This window comes from Pseudopodoces humilis, chromosome 1 (genome assembly GCF_049639895.1).
Source record: "Pseudopodoces humilis isolate 2021_Gansu_Grassland_sample_001 chromosome 1, ASM4963989v1, whole genome shotgun sequence".
In the NCBI taxonomy this organism is placed as follows: Eukaryota; Metazoa; Chordata; class Aves; order Passeriformes; family Paridae; genus Pseudopodoces; species Pseudopodoces humilis.
In genome coordinates this window covers 137261127-137276142 of record NC_142200.1, presented here as the reverse complement: position 1 = coordinate 137276142, position 15016 = coordinate 137261127, and the positions used below count along the sequence as shown (strand labels likewise).

General features: G+C 36.9%; 1 protein-coding gene across 15 annotated transcripts in view; it reads right to left on the bottom strand.

Annotated features, from left to right (window-relative positions):
* SVIL (supervillin) overlaps nt 1-15016 on the bottom strand; it is a 133972-nt gene that overhangs the window by 13278 nt on the left and 105678 nt on the right. For 11 of the 15 annotated variants that reach the window (XM_088063102.1, XM_014248502.2, XM_014248504.2 and 8 more), the window contains 8 exons: nt 12385-12462; nt 11687-11755; nt 6009-6159; nt 3273-3356; nt 3104-3190; nt 1897-2074; nt 1503-1675; nt 115-270 (listed from right to left, as the gene is read on the bottom strand). In XM_088063102.1, the coding sequence (XP_087919228.1) occupies nt 115-270; nt 1503-1675; nt 1897-2074; nt 3104-3190; nt 3273-3356; nt 6009-6159; nt 11687-11755; nt 12385-12462 (976 nt within the window). The remainder of the gene's footprint in view (nt 1-114; nt 271-1502; nt 1676-1896; nt 2075-3103; nt 3191-3272; nt 3357-6008; nt 6160-11686; nt 11756-12384; nt 12463-15016) is intronic. The other 4 variants (XM_088063088.1, XM_014248505.2, XM_014248506.2 and 1 more) reach the window with 1 other exon arrangement.

Sequence of the window (15016 nt, the reverse complement as noted above, 5' to 3'; positions counted from 1 at the left end):
ATATAAATCTTGACCTGAAGATCTAGAACAAGTTAAGCATCTAAATGTGGTAGCAACTCCCATGTGTTACATTCAGCCTATTATTTATGGAAAGTAAAACCAGTTCCAACATACCTTTAATTTGCAGGAGCATTAGCTTCTTGTATGGCACAGCACTGTTGTTAGAGTTTTGCTCTGTTAGATTAACACTCCGCAGGCTAATGTTGCTGAAGTTCTCTTTGCTTGCCAGGCCAGCAAGTGCTACTTCTGAGAAATTTGAATTTGTAGACACTTACATATAAAAAGAAATTGGAGAAAAGACAGACATAAAAATAACAAAATTATAACAAAAAATTGGTTGTTGCATTAAGAAAGTAATTTCTGCCCATTATTTCCAGTTTTTCTTCTTCTCCATAGCAACAGCAAAGGCAGGTTGAACTCAGATCAACCACTAGCCCAAAAGATTTCTGGGTTTAGGATTATCTAAATTTCTAGATATCATCCAAGAGTACACTGTCAGTGTCAGAATTATGCTATTTGGCAGAAATACCAACTTTGCTACCATCCTACCCAATGTTTTGTGAAGACCTTCAATGCCTTATAAGTAATTAATAATAAAAGACAGCACAGAGACATTAACTGTATGTAATTCCCTTAAAATTTGGCTGAGACAGTGTGATGCAACACTCATTTATATTTCGAAGTCTTAGTCGTGTTTTACTGTAAACTTACAACCCAGATTCTTGGCTACTTTTGATTATTGCTCAACCAAAGACAAGATACTTTATGAATTTATAACTCAGGGAAATCCTTCTCATAAGATGGCAATGAAGTATAACATATAAAGTTAGTGTTTTCATCTGTACAATCAACAGTTAAAGATGATCTTTTGTTACTGAAGTGTAATAGGGAAAACTTGTACCCCAAAATGTAAGAGTGGCTTGACAAATCTTTGAGTAAATTTTACAGTGATGACTTTGCCATCCATCTGGTTGTCAGGAGAAAGCAACTTCACAAGGAAAACACCTTGTATGAACCCTGCCACAAAGCACTGATCCTTTATGGAAATTAATCATAATGAGTCAAGAAGGCTAATTCCATTTTCTGAGAGATAATTAGGACAAAATTGAGGCCAGTGTACCTGAACAAAAATTCATCTATTCTTGCCAGCTCTCACCCCAGCATGACCAAGTTGGATCTGCTTTCCTTGATCTCCTGTCCTCACCCTGCACACCCTGCAGGCATTGTGGCTCTCTCTCTCTCTGCACAAGGTGACTGTGTTAAAAAGAAATAATTAAATCTATGTACAGGAGGTGGCTATAGGTAGCTTTTCCTGAGGAAGTCACACATGCCCTTCTCTCCAGTCCTCCTAGACAGTCTACATTTCACCTTATACCTCAATCAATTTATTGCCACTCAGAGAATATGTTCCATTCCTTCAGTTCTGTTTATTGCAGTGGGATATTTTTTTTTTAATTAAGAAGTCAAGATGGTGTCTTGTACAAATCATCCTGCTAGCTTACTTTTTTCTACTTTCATTCTCTTTGACTCCATGAAGGCAACATTCAGTCTTTGTTCAGTATATTCATGAAGAATATCTTGTCTTGCTGCAAGCATTTTCAGGGGGTTTCTTGAGGACTGGACTCTCCGCATAGGCCTAACTGCACGTTTGTGCTCTGCTACAGAAGATGTCAACCTGAAAAACAAGTAGTGTTTATATTCATCATCTAATTTTTCCAATCAGAATCATCTAATGAAAAGAAATCTGGATCAGTTCGTCAATTCAGGCAGGAGCCTGATTTCAGAAGAAATAGATGTGCCCAGTACTAAGATACCTGCAAGATGACTTAGAGCTGAACATTTTGAACACTGCCCTTGTGTCTGCACTCAAAACAATGAGGAAAAAGTAATTCTTACTTTGGTGCATAAGGATCAAAGATGGCATCGAAGTCCTCATCAAGGTCCAAAGGCACTGAGGAGGAAGGGAAATCCACATGGCGATAAAATTTGGAAAATGTTTCATCATCATCCAGCTTCATCACCTCTTTCACAGATCTTCCTGTAACTGTCAGCACTGTCTCTTGCATCCCAGCAACTGCAGGAAAGAAACACCTCACCCAGTAAATAATCATACTAGAGTTTCTCAGTCTAGAAAAGGTAAACATGGCTTGTTTGGTAATTGTCTGAGTAATTTGTTTTTCAGTGTGGTGGTGGTGTTTTGTTTTTGTGTTAGCATTTTTTAATTGATGGTAGAAAAGTGTGTTCATAAAGAATATTGAAACAATGTAACTGCTACTCATATGCAATAATCATTATACAAAATGGTAGGGAAATATGGCTAAATGAAAACTTCAACACTGTAAAGGAATTGCTATAGTATGATGATGTAATCATTTTAGGGCCATGTATATTCCACCTGGCCTCCAACTGTGTAATTCCTGCCTTTGAAAAGATCTAGAATCACAAGCGGAAAAGTCACTACCTCAGACTAGTGAGTGTGGCACAGTAATTATCCTGCACTAGTGCCTCCTGTAGTGAAATGTGAACACATTTGTTATACTACAAATCACATAAAAATTTTTGTCTTACAAATGGAGGACAGAAATATGAGATGGAAACACCATACAGCTCTAGAGAGCTTCATAAGTAGCCAACAGGCTGTACAAGGAAGCTGATGAGCTGCTACAGAGATTCAATTTTCAAAAAAGCAGGAAAATGAATGAATTGTGCTTGGGAGCAGCTTAGTATCCTATTTTGATTTTAATAGGACATTTAAAGATATTTCAGTGCATATGACAATATGGTTTAGACTGGCTGTGTGCTCTTAGGAAATTCTGCCCTACAGAAAGATGTGTACGTTGTTTAGAGAATTGCGTAGAGAATTAAGAAAGTTATTTAGGCACCCGTGACTTATTCTTACGTACATTTGTAATACAACTGCAAAAGGCTTTTCTTCTTAAAATTCAGCAAAGACTGAATCACAAAAATAAAATTATCATTAACTGCAGCCTGAGCAAAGAAATGCTCAGTTTCTGGCACAAGATATTTTAACAAAGGGGCACTTCAATCAATTTACTAAAAGTCAGAAGATGGCTACACTGCCAGCCTTTGTAACATTACCAACCTTTGTTATTCAGCCTTCCCAAGAATGACTCCAACTTGTCAAGCTTCATATCAGATTCCAATTGCATATCAGGCCTGGCTTCAATTTCTAAGCAAACCAGAAAGTAAAACCTGTTAATTGACAGGAAGTAAATAAGCCTGACCATATTTCAGTCATTTTTATTTCTTACCTTCCAAGGGCTTTGTAACTGGAGTGGTAGACTTTTGCCGGAAAGGGGATGCTACTGATGTTAGTGCACTTGGAGAAGCCAGGCCTGCACAAGGACACAGAACACAGGGAATGCAGCCATGAGTCAGCCTGTGTTTCCAACAGTGATGACAGAGAAGCTATTTGGGGAAAGCAGATGAGCCTGGCTACTTCCTACAGGCCAGCACACTGCCCCAGCCTCCCCAGCTGTTCTATTAGAGATGGCAGAGGGCATTGCCTGCTCCTTTAAACAGCAGCCTCAGAAACCCCATTCACAAGAACAAACCTTAATTTCCAAGTGTCTCTTAGCAAGCTAACACAAGATACAGGCCTTCTCTGGAATATACAATTTTTTCTCCTTTAAAAGGTAGCAGCAGTTCATTTGGTCTACATTTAGGGCTCCAGCTGTACCACAAGCTACATTTTAAAAACATGGAAGTGTTTTGAACAAAAAGATATGTTTAGCAGGGAAGTCACCATGATCTTTCTAGGCATGCTCCTGCCCCCTTTTTTAAATTTAAGGACATCTCAATACACGTAACAGGATGCATCTGACTTGTGAATGCTGTCCCTGGATTTCACAGTAATTCTTGGGCCCTGTTGGGTTTTTAAGAACATGTGGAAATTGAAGTAGAGATGGAAGTTAGAGCCTCCACCATATCAAGCATTACCCTCTCCTTTTGCTGTACTCTCCTCCATCCTTTCCAGTAACTATTATAAAGCAATTAATTCTGGACTCAGTGGATAAAATAAGGATGGATTTTTCAGTCTTAGTTTTCATGCGAATCTACACTTCTCTGGTAGGAGAACTGCACTCTATAGGAGTTGTGGGTTTTACTAGGTATTAGTGCAAAGCACTGCACCTATTAACTCTTGTTGCCTAGACTTTCAGTAAATGGAAAACAGCCATTTACACTTTTCTCTATTATCTATTTTACACTTAGCCGTAGTTTACTAATTACTGAGCCATGAAAGTTTAAGCCTTTAATTATTTTGATCAGATTGAACCAATATCGTGCTAGAATAACATATATTAAACATGTTTCACTATCTTTACTGCAAGTCCTAGCAATATAATTGTCATACTTGTTAAACAACAAGTTAAATTTGGAATATGATTAGGTAGCTTTTCCACAAGCAATTTTTTCCCCTGTTACCTAAGAGATTCAAAATTCCAGCAGGTTTTAAGTCAATGGGTAAAGCCTTCCTCAAGACACACTCAAGAGGACACAGCTCTTAAGCAGCTCTAATAGCACATAATTCACAAGACCACACTTTAGAACTGCTTAGGAAAGGATCACCTTCCGATTAGGACTGAATAATTTTCAGCCATAAGAAGCAATTAAAAATCAGCATCTGTGCACATGCATATAACAAATATATTATTTTGCATTGCTTTCTCATAATCTCTTAAATTGAAAACTCATAATGATAATTTATTCTTTCAGGATATAAACCAGTACACATCTAACTAAAATCTCACTTGGGCTACTTTTATTGACTTCATTGTCATTGCATTACTCTGCTTCTTCAAAAGAATGATCATAGCACCTAAAGAGATCCTTTCAAGATAATTTCTTTTTCTCATTAAGAAGAGCAAATGCTACCATCTTCTTTTTCTTTCCAAAGACCAATCTATTTGCAAAAAAAGAAAAAAATCTCAAAGAGCAGGTCTGTGGACAACTTAACAGTTTTTCTTGGTGACCCTCCAAAAAGGGTTACTCTTTAAATAGTGACAAACTGTCATTTCTAGCAGCAAAACCATGTAAAATATAAGTAGCAGCTAAAGTACATTACTAACAGAGGTAATTTCTAATACTCTTTATCTGTTTGTCTGGCAACAGATAGTGGCTTAGATTGCAAGCAGTTACTCCTGTTGCAGTATTGCCCTTGCCCTACAATGATTTTTTTTGTTAATGGTTGTAATTTAATTCAAGGTTCAATGTTGTTGTGTTTAATAACCAAGTCCTTTTAACAACAAAACCTTGTATTCATTAAGCACAAGAGATCAGTTTAGGTGCCTTCTTCCCAAAGCTACAATCTCCCCAGGCACGCTGCATGAACAGCTGCATTCCTACCATGTACAGCCTTCAGAGACTCTTGTCCTCTTTAGAAGAATGATTAGATACGGAAACAGTGACTGAATTTAAGAGATCCCAATAAAGTCAACATTGCTCCCTTGTCCTTTCTGCTCTGTGGTTTTATGCAGAACCAGGGAATCTTCAGCCAAACATAACACTTCAAGTTGTTGTCCAAGAGAGCATCCATAAAAGCAATACTTGTTTGCTAAATATTCCCAGTGATCTAGGAGGGGGGAAAATGCCAGCAACAGAAACAACTTGATTTCACAACTATTCTCTAGACAGTGCAGCTGGGTTTTCAAAGGAAGAATAAGAAAGAAAGAATAATCCAATGCCCTGTGGGTTGTATCAGAAGGAAAACCAAAACATATATCTCTGTTCAAGTGATAGATCTCCACCAGCCAACCAGAGTCCAGTAATAAGTGGATGGCAGTGCAACAAAGCAGAACAAAATGGCTCAATACCACGCCCACAAGAAACTCAAGTGAATAGCCTCATGCCACGGTATTCAGCTGAAGATCAACAGTCTTCCCCTTGCTAAATACAGATGCTGTTTCCTGAATAGCTTTAGTTTGACTTTATTTTGACTAGACAGATAAGAGGTGCCTTATTTATATTGGGATCATTTCATCACTGACCTTTTTTTACCATTCGTCCAGCTACAGTGAACTGTGTGGAGTCATTGGCTGCTCCTTTACCCTTGGACTTCCAGGCTTCTTCTCGAGCTGTAATCAGGTGTTTCCTCTCCTCAATGGTCATTTGGCTCTCCTGGTTATCTGCCATTCTTTGCTTTTTAGGGGAAAGAAAGAGAGATATTTAAAAAAACCTGCTAAAGACATAGCTGAAGACTGGCTGAACATTTCAACAGCCAGATGCAGAGGGAAGGAAGCAGGAAACAAGCTGCTGCAGTGAAGGCGCACACACACAGCTTAGTGACCCTGCAATGCTTCACTGTCTTACTGCTCCTTTACGCTGTGAGTACAAGGTTTTGGTCTGTGCTCTTTGACCTTTTCTTGGGACTACCAGCCAGGGCAGATGACACTCTCCTACACAAAGCAAACTACTCACTCTGTGTTCCAGGCCTTGTTCTTTTGAACCATGACTTGCTAAACAAGTGAGATCACTACTGACTATGAGTAGATGTTTTCAAATATGCAAATCTGCAGGTGGCACAGGGTAAAACAAAAAAGTGGTGTAACCTCAGTAGGTGATTCCTAATTAGTCTCTTACAATAACTCAGTTCTCCAGGCAGGATTAGCAGTCTCTCCAGAGGTTTCCACTCTAGTTCTTAAGTCAGCTAGCTCTACTAGATATTCCTCCAAGGACTGTGATTGTCTCTACCACTCCCTCTTTTTTTTTTTCCCTAAGTCACCCTTAGCTTTCCTTTCTTGCTTTAGAGGTTGGCTGCCTACAGCTGTGATTAGAAGCAGAAGGTGCACTCAGTGCCCTTCTCACACAGAAGGATTGATGATGGTACTTTAAGTAGGAAAGAAACTGAATTTACATACTCTGCTGTAGCTAGTTTCAGGCCAAAGGACTATTACTGTAATATACTTATCTTTTAAAACTATCTACATTTCAGAGATTACACTGCATAGAAATCAAACACAGAAGCATTTTTAATGCATGGGACTGTCAGCTCTAGAATTACTTCCAAGTTGATGCTATTCATCATTTTGCTTCACAACCCAGCTGCTGGAATTGAAAAAAACAAATGAAAATCTCAAGCTTTAATACTGCTCTAGCTCAGAGAACCACAGAAGGGAAATGCAAATGTATGCACAAACTTGTGAACACAAACATTCTTCTCCTTTCAAGATACAAAGAAGATATCCTTATTTTTGATTTTCTTAAAAACCAATCAGACTAAATAAATAAGTAATTTTATATAAAAACTATTGTGACTGATGGGGACACTCTAATATAGAGATTTTGTAGCTTTCAGCATTTACCAGGATTAGTAGACATCAGCCAGAAGAATGAAGACAAGGCAAGAGATGGTTTCTACAAGGATTAGGACCATGAGAGCCCTCCACTACTTCCCTCTGGCTCCATATATTTCTGCAGCCCTCTGCAGTAACACTTTGTATCAATTTATCAGGAAAGAGAGCTGGACAGCCAGACAGTATGACTGCAAACCATGATAATCAAGATTAAAAACTCTGATTTTTCCCTAGAACTCTGAAATGTTCAAACAACATATAAGTCTATCCAGTGTAATTTCCTCATCTGTCAAAGCCTCTGAATGTTTTAAAGAAAAACACTGAAGAAGTCTCTTTCCTTTCTTCCAATCTCTACCCATTCCAGTGTCAGCACAGCCACCTCTGGGAAGAAAAGTTGGTAGCAAAAACCAGCAACAATATATTAACAGAGACCTGGGCAGCAAATTAATAAATACCTAATGAAGCCACAAGTAAAATTTAATACACAAACCAAATATTTTTAACTTAGTAAGGATGCTGACTTCCATTACAATATAAGGGAAGTGAGGGAGAAGCAGAAAGAAGTAAAATCATATGGATTTAGTTTTGGGTTTTTAATCTTACAGGAGTCTTAATTTTGGATTTTGTCTCCAGGAAATACCTGAAACTTCAAAATCTACAGAGCTACTGAAAATTCTGAAGATGCAGACCTAGAAAGTATGTGTGTTAATCACTATAGACATGAATTGCCAGAAAGATTGTCAGTAATTCTGGAGCTGTGTCAAAGGATAAAATAAAACAGCTGTTGGACAGGAGAAATAAAGATTTCAAGCTGTTACATTGGGCAAAACATCTTTGGAGTTCCTAACCAAAAAAAAAAAAAAAATCAGACTGGGTGCATGTGTTACACAATTTGGAGTAATTCCATACAAGATCTCTTCCTAATGCATGAAGACTTCTATCTTAATCTACTAATGAACAAATGAACTAAAATATTATAAACTAAATAGACACCAAGCAATTCCCAATTAACTTAATTTCCTTTAACAGTTCTGCTTAAAACCAGAAGTATATGCCACAATTAAATAAATAATAATTTTCTATAGCTAGAAAGCTAGTAAGAGCCAATGCAACTGTCAAAAAAGTTTCAGAAAAAATCCACCTGCTAGTTGGGAACAGTTTAGAAAGCTTTCAGAATTGCCACATGGAGCATTTCTAGAAGAATTAACTGGTCACAGCACATTCTAGTTGGGAGAAAACATGTTAAGAAAGCTAAAACTTAAGAAGCTTTTAAGTCCAAATTTTATTTCTAAGTTAGAAAACCCAAATTATGATATGAAAGAAGAACCTCAAATTTGCAACTGTAAAAATGTCAACCCAAAAATTAGTATATAAAAATAAAAATAATATGTAAAAACTTATGAATAAAACAGCTCCGATGCAATTTTTTTTGTTAAAAAGGTGGTTGATTTCAATGAAATATTATAATTTATTGTGTACAATAGATGGATGTGTTCATTGACATCTTAGACAAAATAGCTGGAAAAGGAGATGTCCCAAAACAGAAGAATGAATTTTAACAAAGCCTTTGAAAATGGGAAAATAAATAGTAGAAAAGCTCAGATGTGGACAACATTTGGAAGTAAAACTAAAGCATGTAGGAACAGGTCACACAAGCTGTGGGTTGTTCCAAACACCCATGGAAAGACTGCTGCAAAGACAATCAATGAAGAATCAAATCACTGGCACATAATTAATGCCATTCCACATTATGGAAAACAGGTTTAATCAAAATGGTAAGTTTGATGAGCTCAAGTATGATTAAATATATTAACACAGTTATCTCTGATTTCTTTAATATATTTGAGTTAATCACAGATGACATTCTGAGGCAGATTTTTTTGAGCAATATAAAAATATCAGAACAGCTTACAAAGGCTGTAAACCGGTTAACTGACTGAAAAATTATTTCTAAACAGGAAAGAGCCATGCAGTGATCTGATTCATCCCAAATTTGATCAAAATGTTTTCATGAACATGGAAAGCAAAGGATGTAGTCTCATCTTCTGAGCAGACCCTCATGATGGCACCAACATACAGAAGAATGATGAAGATAAAGAAGAGATAATCACATAGATGGTTGGAAAAGGATATCAGAGAAGTCTGGTAAACCAGGCTTTTAAGGGAAATGTTATTTGAAAAGGGAAAAAACCCCAACCCAGCCAACAAGGAAGACAGAAAAAGAAGAGAGACAAAAACTCCCATGGAAAGTTTTCTGAACAGATAATCTGTACTGGAGTAACTCATCCATTTCCAGGCTCCATGCTTTTACCCAGGATGGGGAAAATTTTGAAAGGTTTCAGGAAATGGTTGAAATATTTTTAAAAAAATCTGCCTCAGATTATATCAGATAAGTATTTTCACTGAAGAAAGAGGTAAGAGTTACATTTTACATAGCAAGAATAATAACATATGAAGAATTACTTAAAATTGCTGAGAATTTTCCATGTGCTGACGGTTTAGAATTAAGGCTGTGTGTTTTTCTAAAAGATCCTGTTTTTAGTCTGGGAAGGATTTATAGACTCAACACAAGAACAGTCAGAAACAGGGATTACTTTCTCCCACTGTTTGGCTAGGTTGGATGGTGATATTGGTCTTTTTTAGCACTGCAACACATTTCTTGAGGGTATGGCAGGCACTCCCCTGCTCATGTTAAGGAAGGGGCTACATCTAGGCAATGCTCCATCTTATACCCTAGAATTTTGCAGTCCAAGCAGTGTCCCCTTTAGGTCACAAGAAACTGAGAAAGGGTGGTCTGTCAGCATGCTGGTGTGCTGTTTTGTTTTGTTGGTTTTGGTTTCTTTTAATACAAGAAATAAGATAACTCATGCTTTTCTATGTGGAAGAGCAAGGCTGCTCCTACCTGAGGGAGTCCAAACCAAGAATGAACACAAAAAAAATTGTTTTTCCAAAGAGGGTTCTATTTAAAACCAATGCTATAAATTACATAAAAGAAGGATTAAAAAACGATCTACTTGTTTTTTAATACAAGTCACTTCTCTAGTTTAAGCTCCTAAGACAAAAAAAGCCTAAGGAGAATCCAGCAGTTTTTCACGGATTATAAAAAGTCTTTGTGTTATTTTCCTCTGCAACTTTATATGGGCCTTGTTTTAAGAGAACATGGAGAGAAAACTCCAGTGCAAATGTATGCCTTTCTGTTCAAAAGTGGTTTGAGGAAAACAGAACACACTCACTTCATGTTTGGTACAAATAACAAAGTGGTTAACTGTGCCAGGAAAAAAAAACCCTAAAGTTTGCATGTATCTTGACACTGTGCTAGAAGGAAGCAGCCTGCTAATAGAAAGAGCAGGATGTAGCTTACCATAGTCAATGGAATGATGAACACCTTTTTTACTGTCTTCCTTTTAAGACAGATGGAATGAACAGCTCATTAAAGGACTTACTGTCATTACTGGAGGGTTATTATTAAATTAAACTATATTGTTATCTTCTAGATACATAAAGCTGTGAACTCTATCACAACAAAATTAATAGGTGATCCAAAGTAAATAAGCTGTATTAAATCCAGAACTTACAGGATAGAGGTAACACTAACACATTTCAGTTACTAAAAAAAAAATTCAGTCCAAAATTTAATGTTTAATTAAAAACTCTCATAGTAAAAGTTCATATTCAAAACCAGCTATGGAAGTGAATGTGGAAATGATAAATATCAGTCATCTGTTTATAATATATCCAGTAGCCTCTTCCTTAATCATCATCCTCAACCCAGCAATGAATGTCTGCTCCTTGAATTCACTGCCATTACCCATGCTGGTCAGAAAGCTCCCAGAATGCAGCACAGACTGTGGGAATGAAGAACCCAATGGATTCCTTGTAGCACAGGAACCACAAGAGTGAGCTGGGAGGCAAGGGACAAGGAGATGTAATACAGCAGAATTTGATTTGCATGGATTTATTGAGACCTTCCAGTCAGCTCTCCTTGTTTTCTCGTGGTTTTCTGCAGCTTGTTCCTTTGCCCACTTCTGCCTTTGCATTTTTTACCTATCAAGGTCTACTATCCCACTGCTCAAAGACAACTTTGTTAGTTGTTCTGGCTGTAGAAAGTTTATATTTCTCATTATCTATTAATTTTTCAAATGGTCTATGATGGAATTGCAGAGGTACAGGCATGATGTTGAGGAACACTTCACATGAAGCTTCTCTAACTTTCACTGGATCAGCAGCAAGCAAAACACATTATTCCCAAGCAAATACGAAGTTAACTCTAAAGACACAAGTTGCTTAAGGAACGTGCACCATTGGTCTGAGTGTAACTTTCTGTCTCATTCCTCCCTCCAAAGATTAAATAGAAAGTTTATATAGCATTTCACCTTCCATCTCCAAGGATGACGGTCATCAGAAATCAGAGAGCTTGATTCTTTCAAACTAGTACTACAGACCTTAAAGGAAGAAAGAGAGAGAAGCAGGAAGATGGGATAGTCAGAGAATAAAAGCAAGATGTGCCAAGGCTAAAATCCTTTACACAGGGACTATGGAAAAGCACCATGGGAAAGTCACCTCTGAACAAAAGCAGTTTTTTTACAGTCAGTAAATTAGATGATATTATGTCTTACATTATACATGCACATTATTTACAGGGAGGTCAGGGTACACAGCATTTTATCCTAAAATAAATACTCAGTAGTTACATACTTCTCCTTTTATACACCCTTTTTAGCAATTTACAAGTTTTCAGTATTATAATGAATGCAATGAAGTTTACTTCCTTTACTTTCTTACCTATACAGTCTAAAGCACGGAATTTTTAGATACAGAAAAAAGATAAGATACATAAATTCTGTAAAGACACAGAATTTTTAGAAAAAAACCGTAAGAGAAATAGTAGTAAAGAATATATAGTGAAGAAGAATACACAGCATAGTGGCACAACATTATGTTTCTTTAAAGCTACATTTACTGAGTAGGTTAATCAGTTAAGAGGATTATTAATTTCTTACATTAAAAAATGCTGTTAAAATGTGCTTACTTGAAATTGTTGAGCATTTAAATTATGCAGACTTTTGCTCACCTGATTAATAGGTAGAAAAGGATGAAATTTATGGAGAGCAGGTATAACAGGAGAGTAAGTAGAAGCATATACAGGTTCCTATGACAAGGACAGAAGCAGAGCAAAGGAATTAGAAAAGAACTGGACTACCAGAAATGGAAATGGGGGAGAAATAACTCCTCTTTCCCTTATTTCTTACTGTATCTTTTGATCTTCTAGAAATGTTTTCCTTGCTGGAAATCAGAGATCAAAAATGTTGTCATAATACAACAGTATGTTTATCAAAGCCATTCCATGCAGGAATTATCCAAACTGTAACAATATCACTACAACCCAATACAGAACAAAACAGCACAGCTGGAAGATACACTTTTCGTATGCTGATAATTTTTATATGTCTCTGTTTTCATGCACCATTAAATTGATGAACCATGTTCAACCACAATGTGAATAATTCGGCTGCAAGTTTAATCAGACCCTGCTAAACAGCAAGTCATCTATTTTCTGGATGAAATGAAAGAATGCTTGCTGAAACTGGGAGACTCAAAAGCCATCTGGAAGGATTTGCTAAGTCCAGAGTACTCAGTGAAGGTGAGTTCACCATTCTAAACACAGCCTACAAATAAACCCTGCCCCAGAGCTGGGTTTACCCAAAGCTGATTAGACATGGCTTTATCAGCTTTAATTCTTCTCCCTTACTGTAGGTCAAAGCAAATGTGACACATGACACAGAGGATGGATAAATGCAGCTTATTAGAGTGGTTCAAAATAAAGCCTAATAATTAGTTTCAGCTTTAATGAGAATGTGATACAAGCACTTGGAATGCCGTATATGAAATGGATAAAACTGTTACCACAGCAAAAGACTAATATTTTGCCTAAAAGTCACTTTTCAAGGGCTTTCCCTCTCTAAGATTTTTATATACATCATCTATGAGTAATTTTGAAATGACTGTTCAGCCCTAGCCTCTAACACCAGTGCTGAGCTGCAATTTAAACGTAATGTAAGAATGAAATGTTTCAAATGTCAGTCACTGCTTTAATGCAACTGCAATGCAGCTGGTAATCACATTAATCAGGGACTCTGTTAAAAATGGTTCACTATAAAATAGAAATTTTTATTCCAGTAAGTTTTCCTATTTTGATATTATGGAAAAATTTTGAAGCTAATTCATTTTTCTACTCATGAAGAAATCCAACAAACTGCAGGTGTTCCATCCAGCCCAAGATGATGAAAGCAAAGATACTGAATCCAAAATATTTTTCCCAAATAAAAGAGATTTTTTTTTTTTCCGGTAAGACATTCATCAGTGTATAGTTCTTCCCCCGATGTTAGAGCTATTCTTTGAATTGTCCAAATATGCTTTACCATATATATAAATAACTTAAGAAGTCTCACAGCTTCCAAAAAATTTTCCTCCTGTGTGCAGCAATCATCAAAACAGATGCTGGACCTCCAAGTAAATCTCAACTTCCCCCCTCATCTGTATCTGCTTCAGTTAACTCTTTAGTCTATTTTTTTCTTTTTCTTTTTTTTTCCTGTTTGAGGTTGCTCTGTCAGCTATTCCATGAATTTTATGGTGTTTTTCTACAGTTTAGTCTACATACAAATGAGTATAACATATTTGGATAAATAACTCACCATGTAGACACCACGCAGAAACATTTTGACTAGAAGCGATCAGACAGCACTATTTAATGTAGCTATTTTGTTAAGAGTATGAATATTTCCAATTTTGTTTATATGAAATCTAAATGTACTCAAATAACTTCTAATTTCCACAACTATGCTCCAATAATCAAATCTCCAGAACAATTTAGGTAACCTTTTAAGACAAAGAGACACACAGACACACAAAAAAACCCTAAAAAGGTGTCTGACTACATTAATAGGAGCACCATATTACAACTGAAAACATCAGGCATTCCTTTGAACCAGCAGGGCATGACAGAATTTTACATACCCTTGCTGTTGTGCATGACTGCCATGTGTGGAAATTGTCTAACTAGCTCAAAATATATTAATCAATAAAATTCCTGCATTTTTACTGTAATACAGCAGCAGAAAACACTTTAGATTCTCAAGTACGCCAGAGTTTCAAAGTTCTACAGACTTCAACAGCACAGTGCTTTATGGTCCTCAAAGGATAACAGCCATCACACTGATTATTTACCAAAACCAGTATTTCTAGATTTAAGGACAGCTGACATGGGGTTCTGTAAGTGGTGTGGTCACCTTAGAAAAGGTTTACATATTTCATATGTATCACATAATGAATCAGCATCCCAACCATCAATACAGTTCATGGAATTGCGTATGTTAGACACCCATGTTTTCATCCATGGGCAGACACGAAAATCCTTTGATTTAGGCTCTAAATAGCCAAGAGCTAATATGAACTATCAGAGTGGGTGACCTAGTGTCATGGAAACTTCCCCTGCTAGCACTGTCACTTCAAAGCTTGTATCCCTCAAGCACTTCATGCTCCCTTACTTGCTTTAAAAGCCCGACTTGTGCTTGCTGAATGAAGTTGCTGCACATGGCAACGCAGCAGGGAGGATATGGGTGCTGAGGGGTGAGAAATGAGAACAAAGGGTTTGTCTCTGCTTAAATCTTGGCAGCTGTTTAAAGCTTTTTCTCAACCCCATTGTC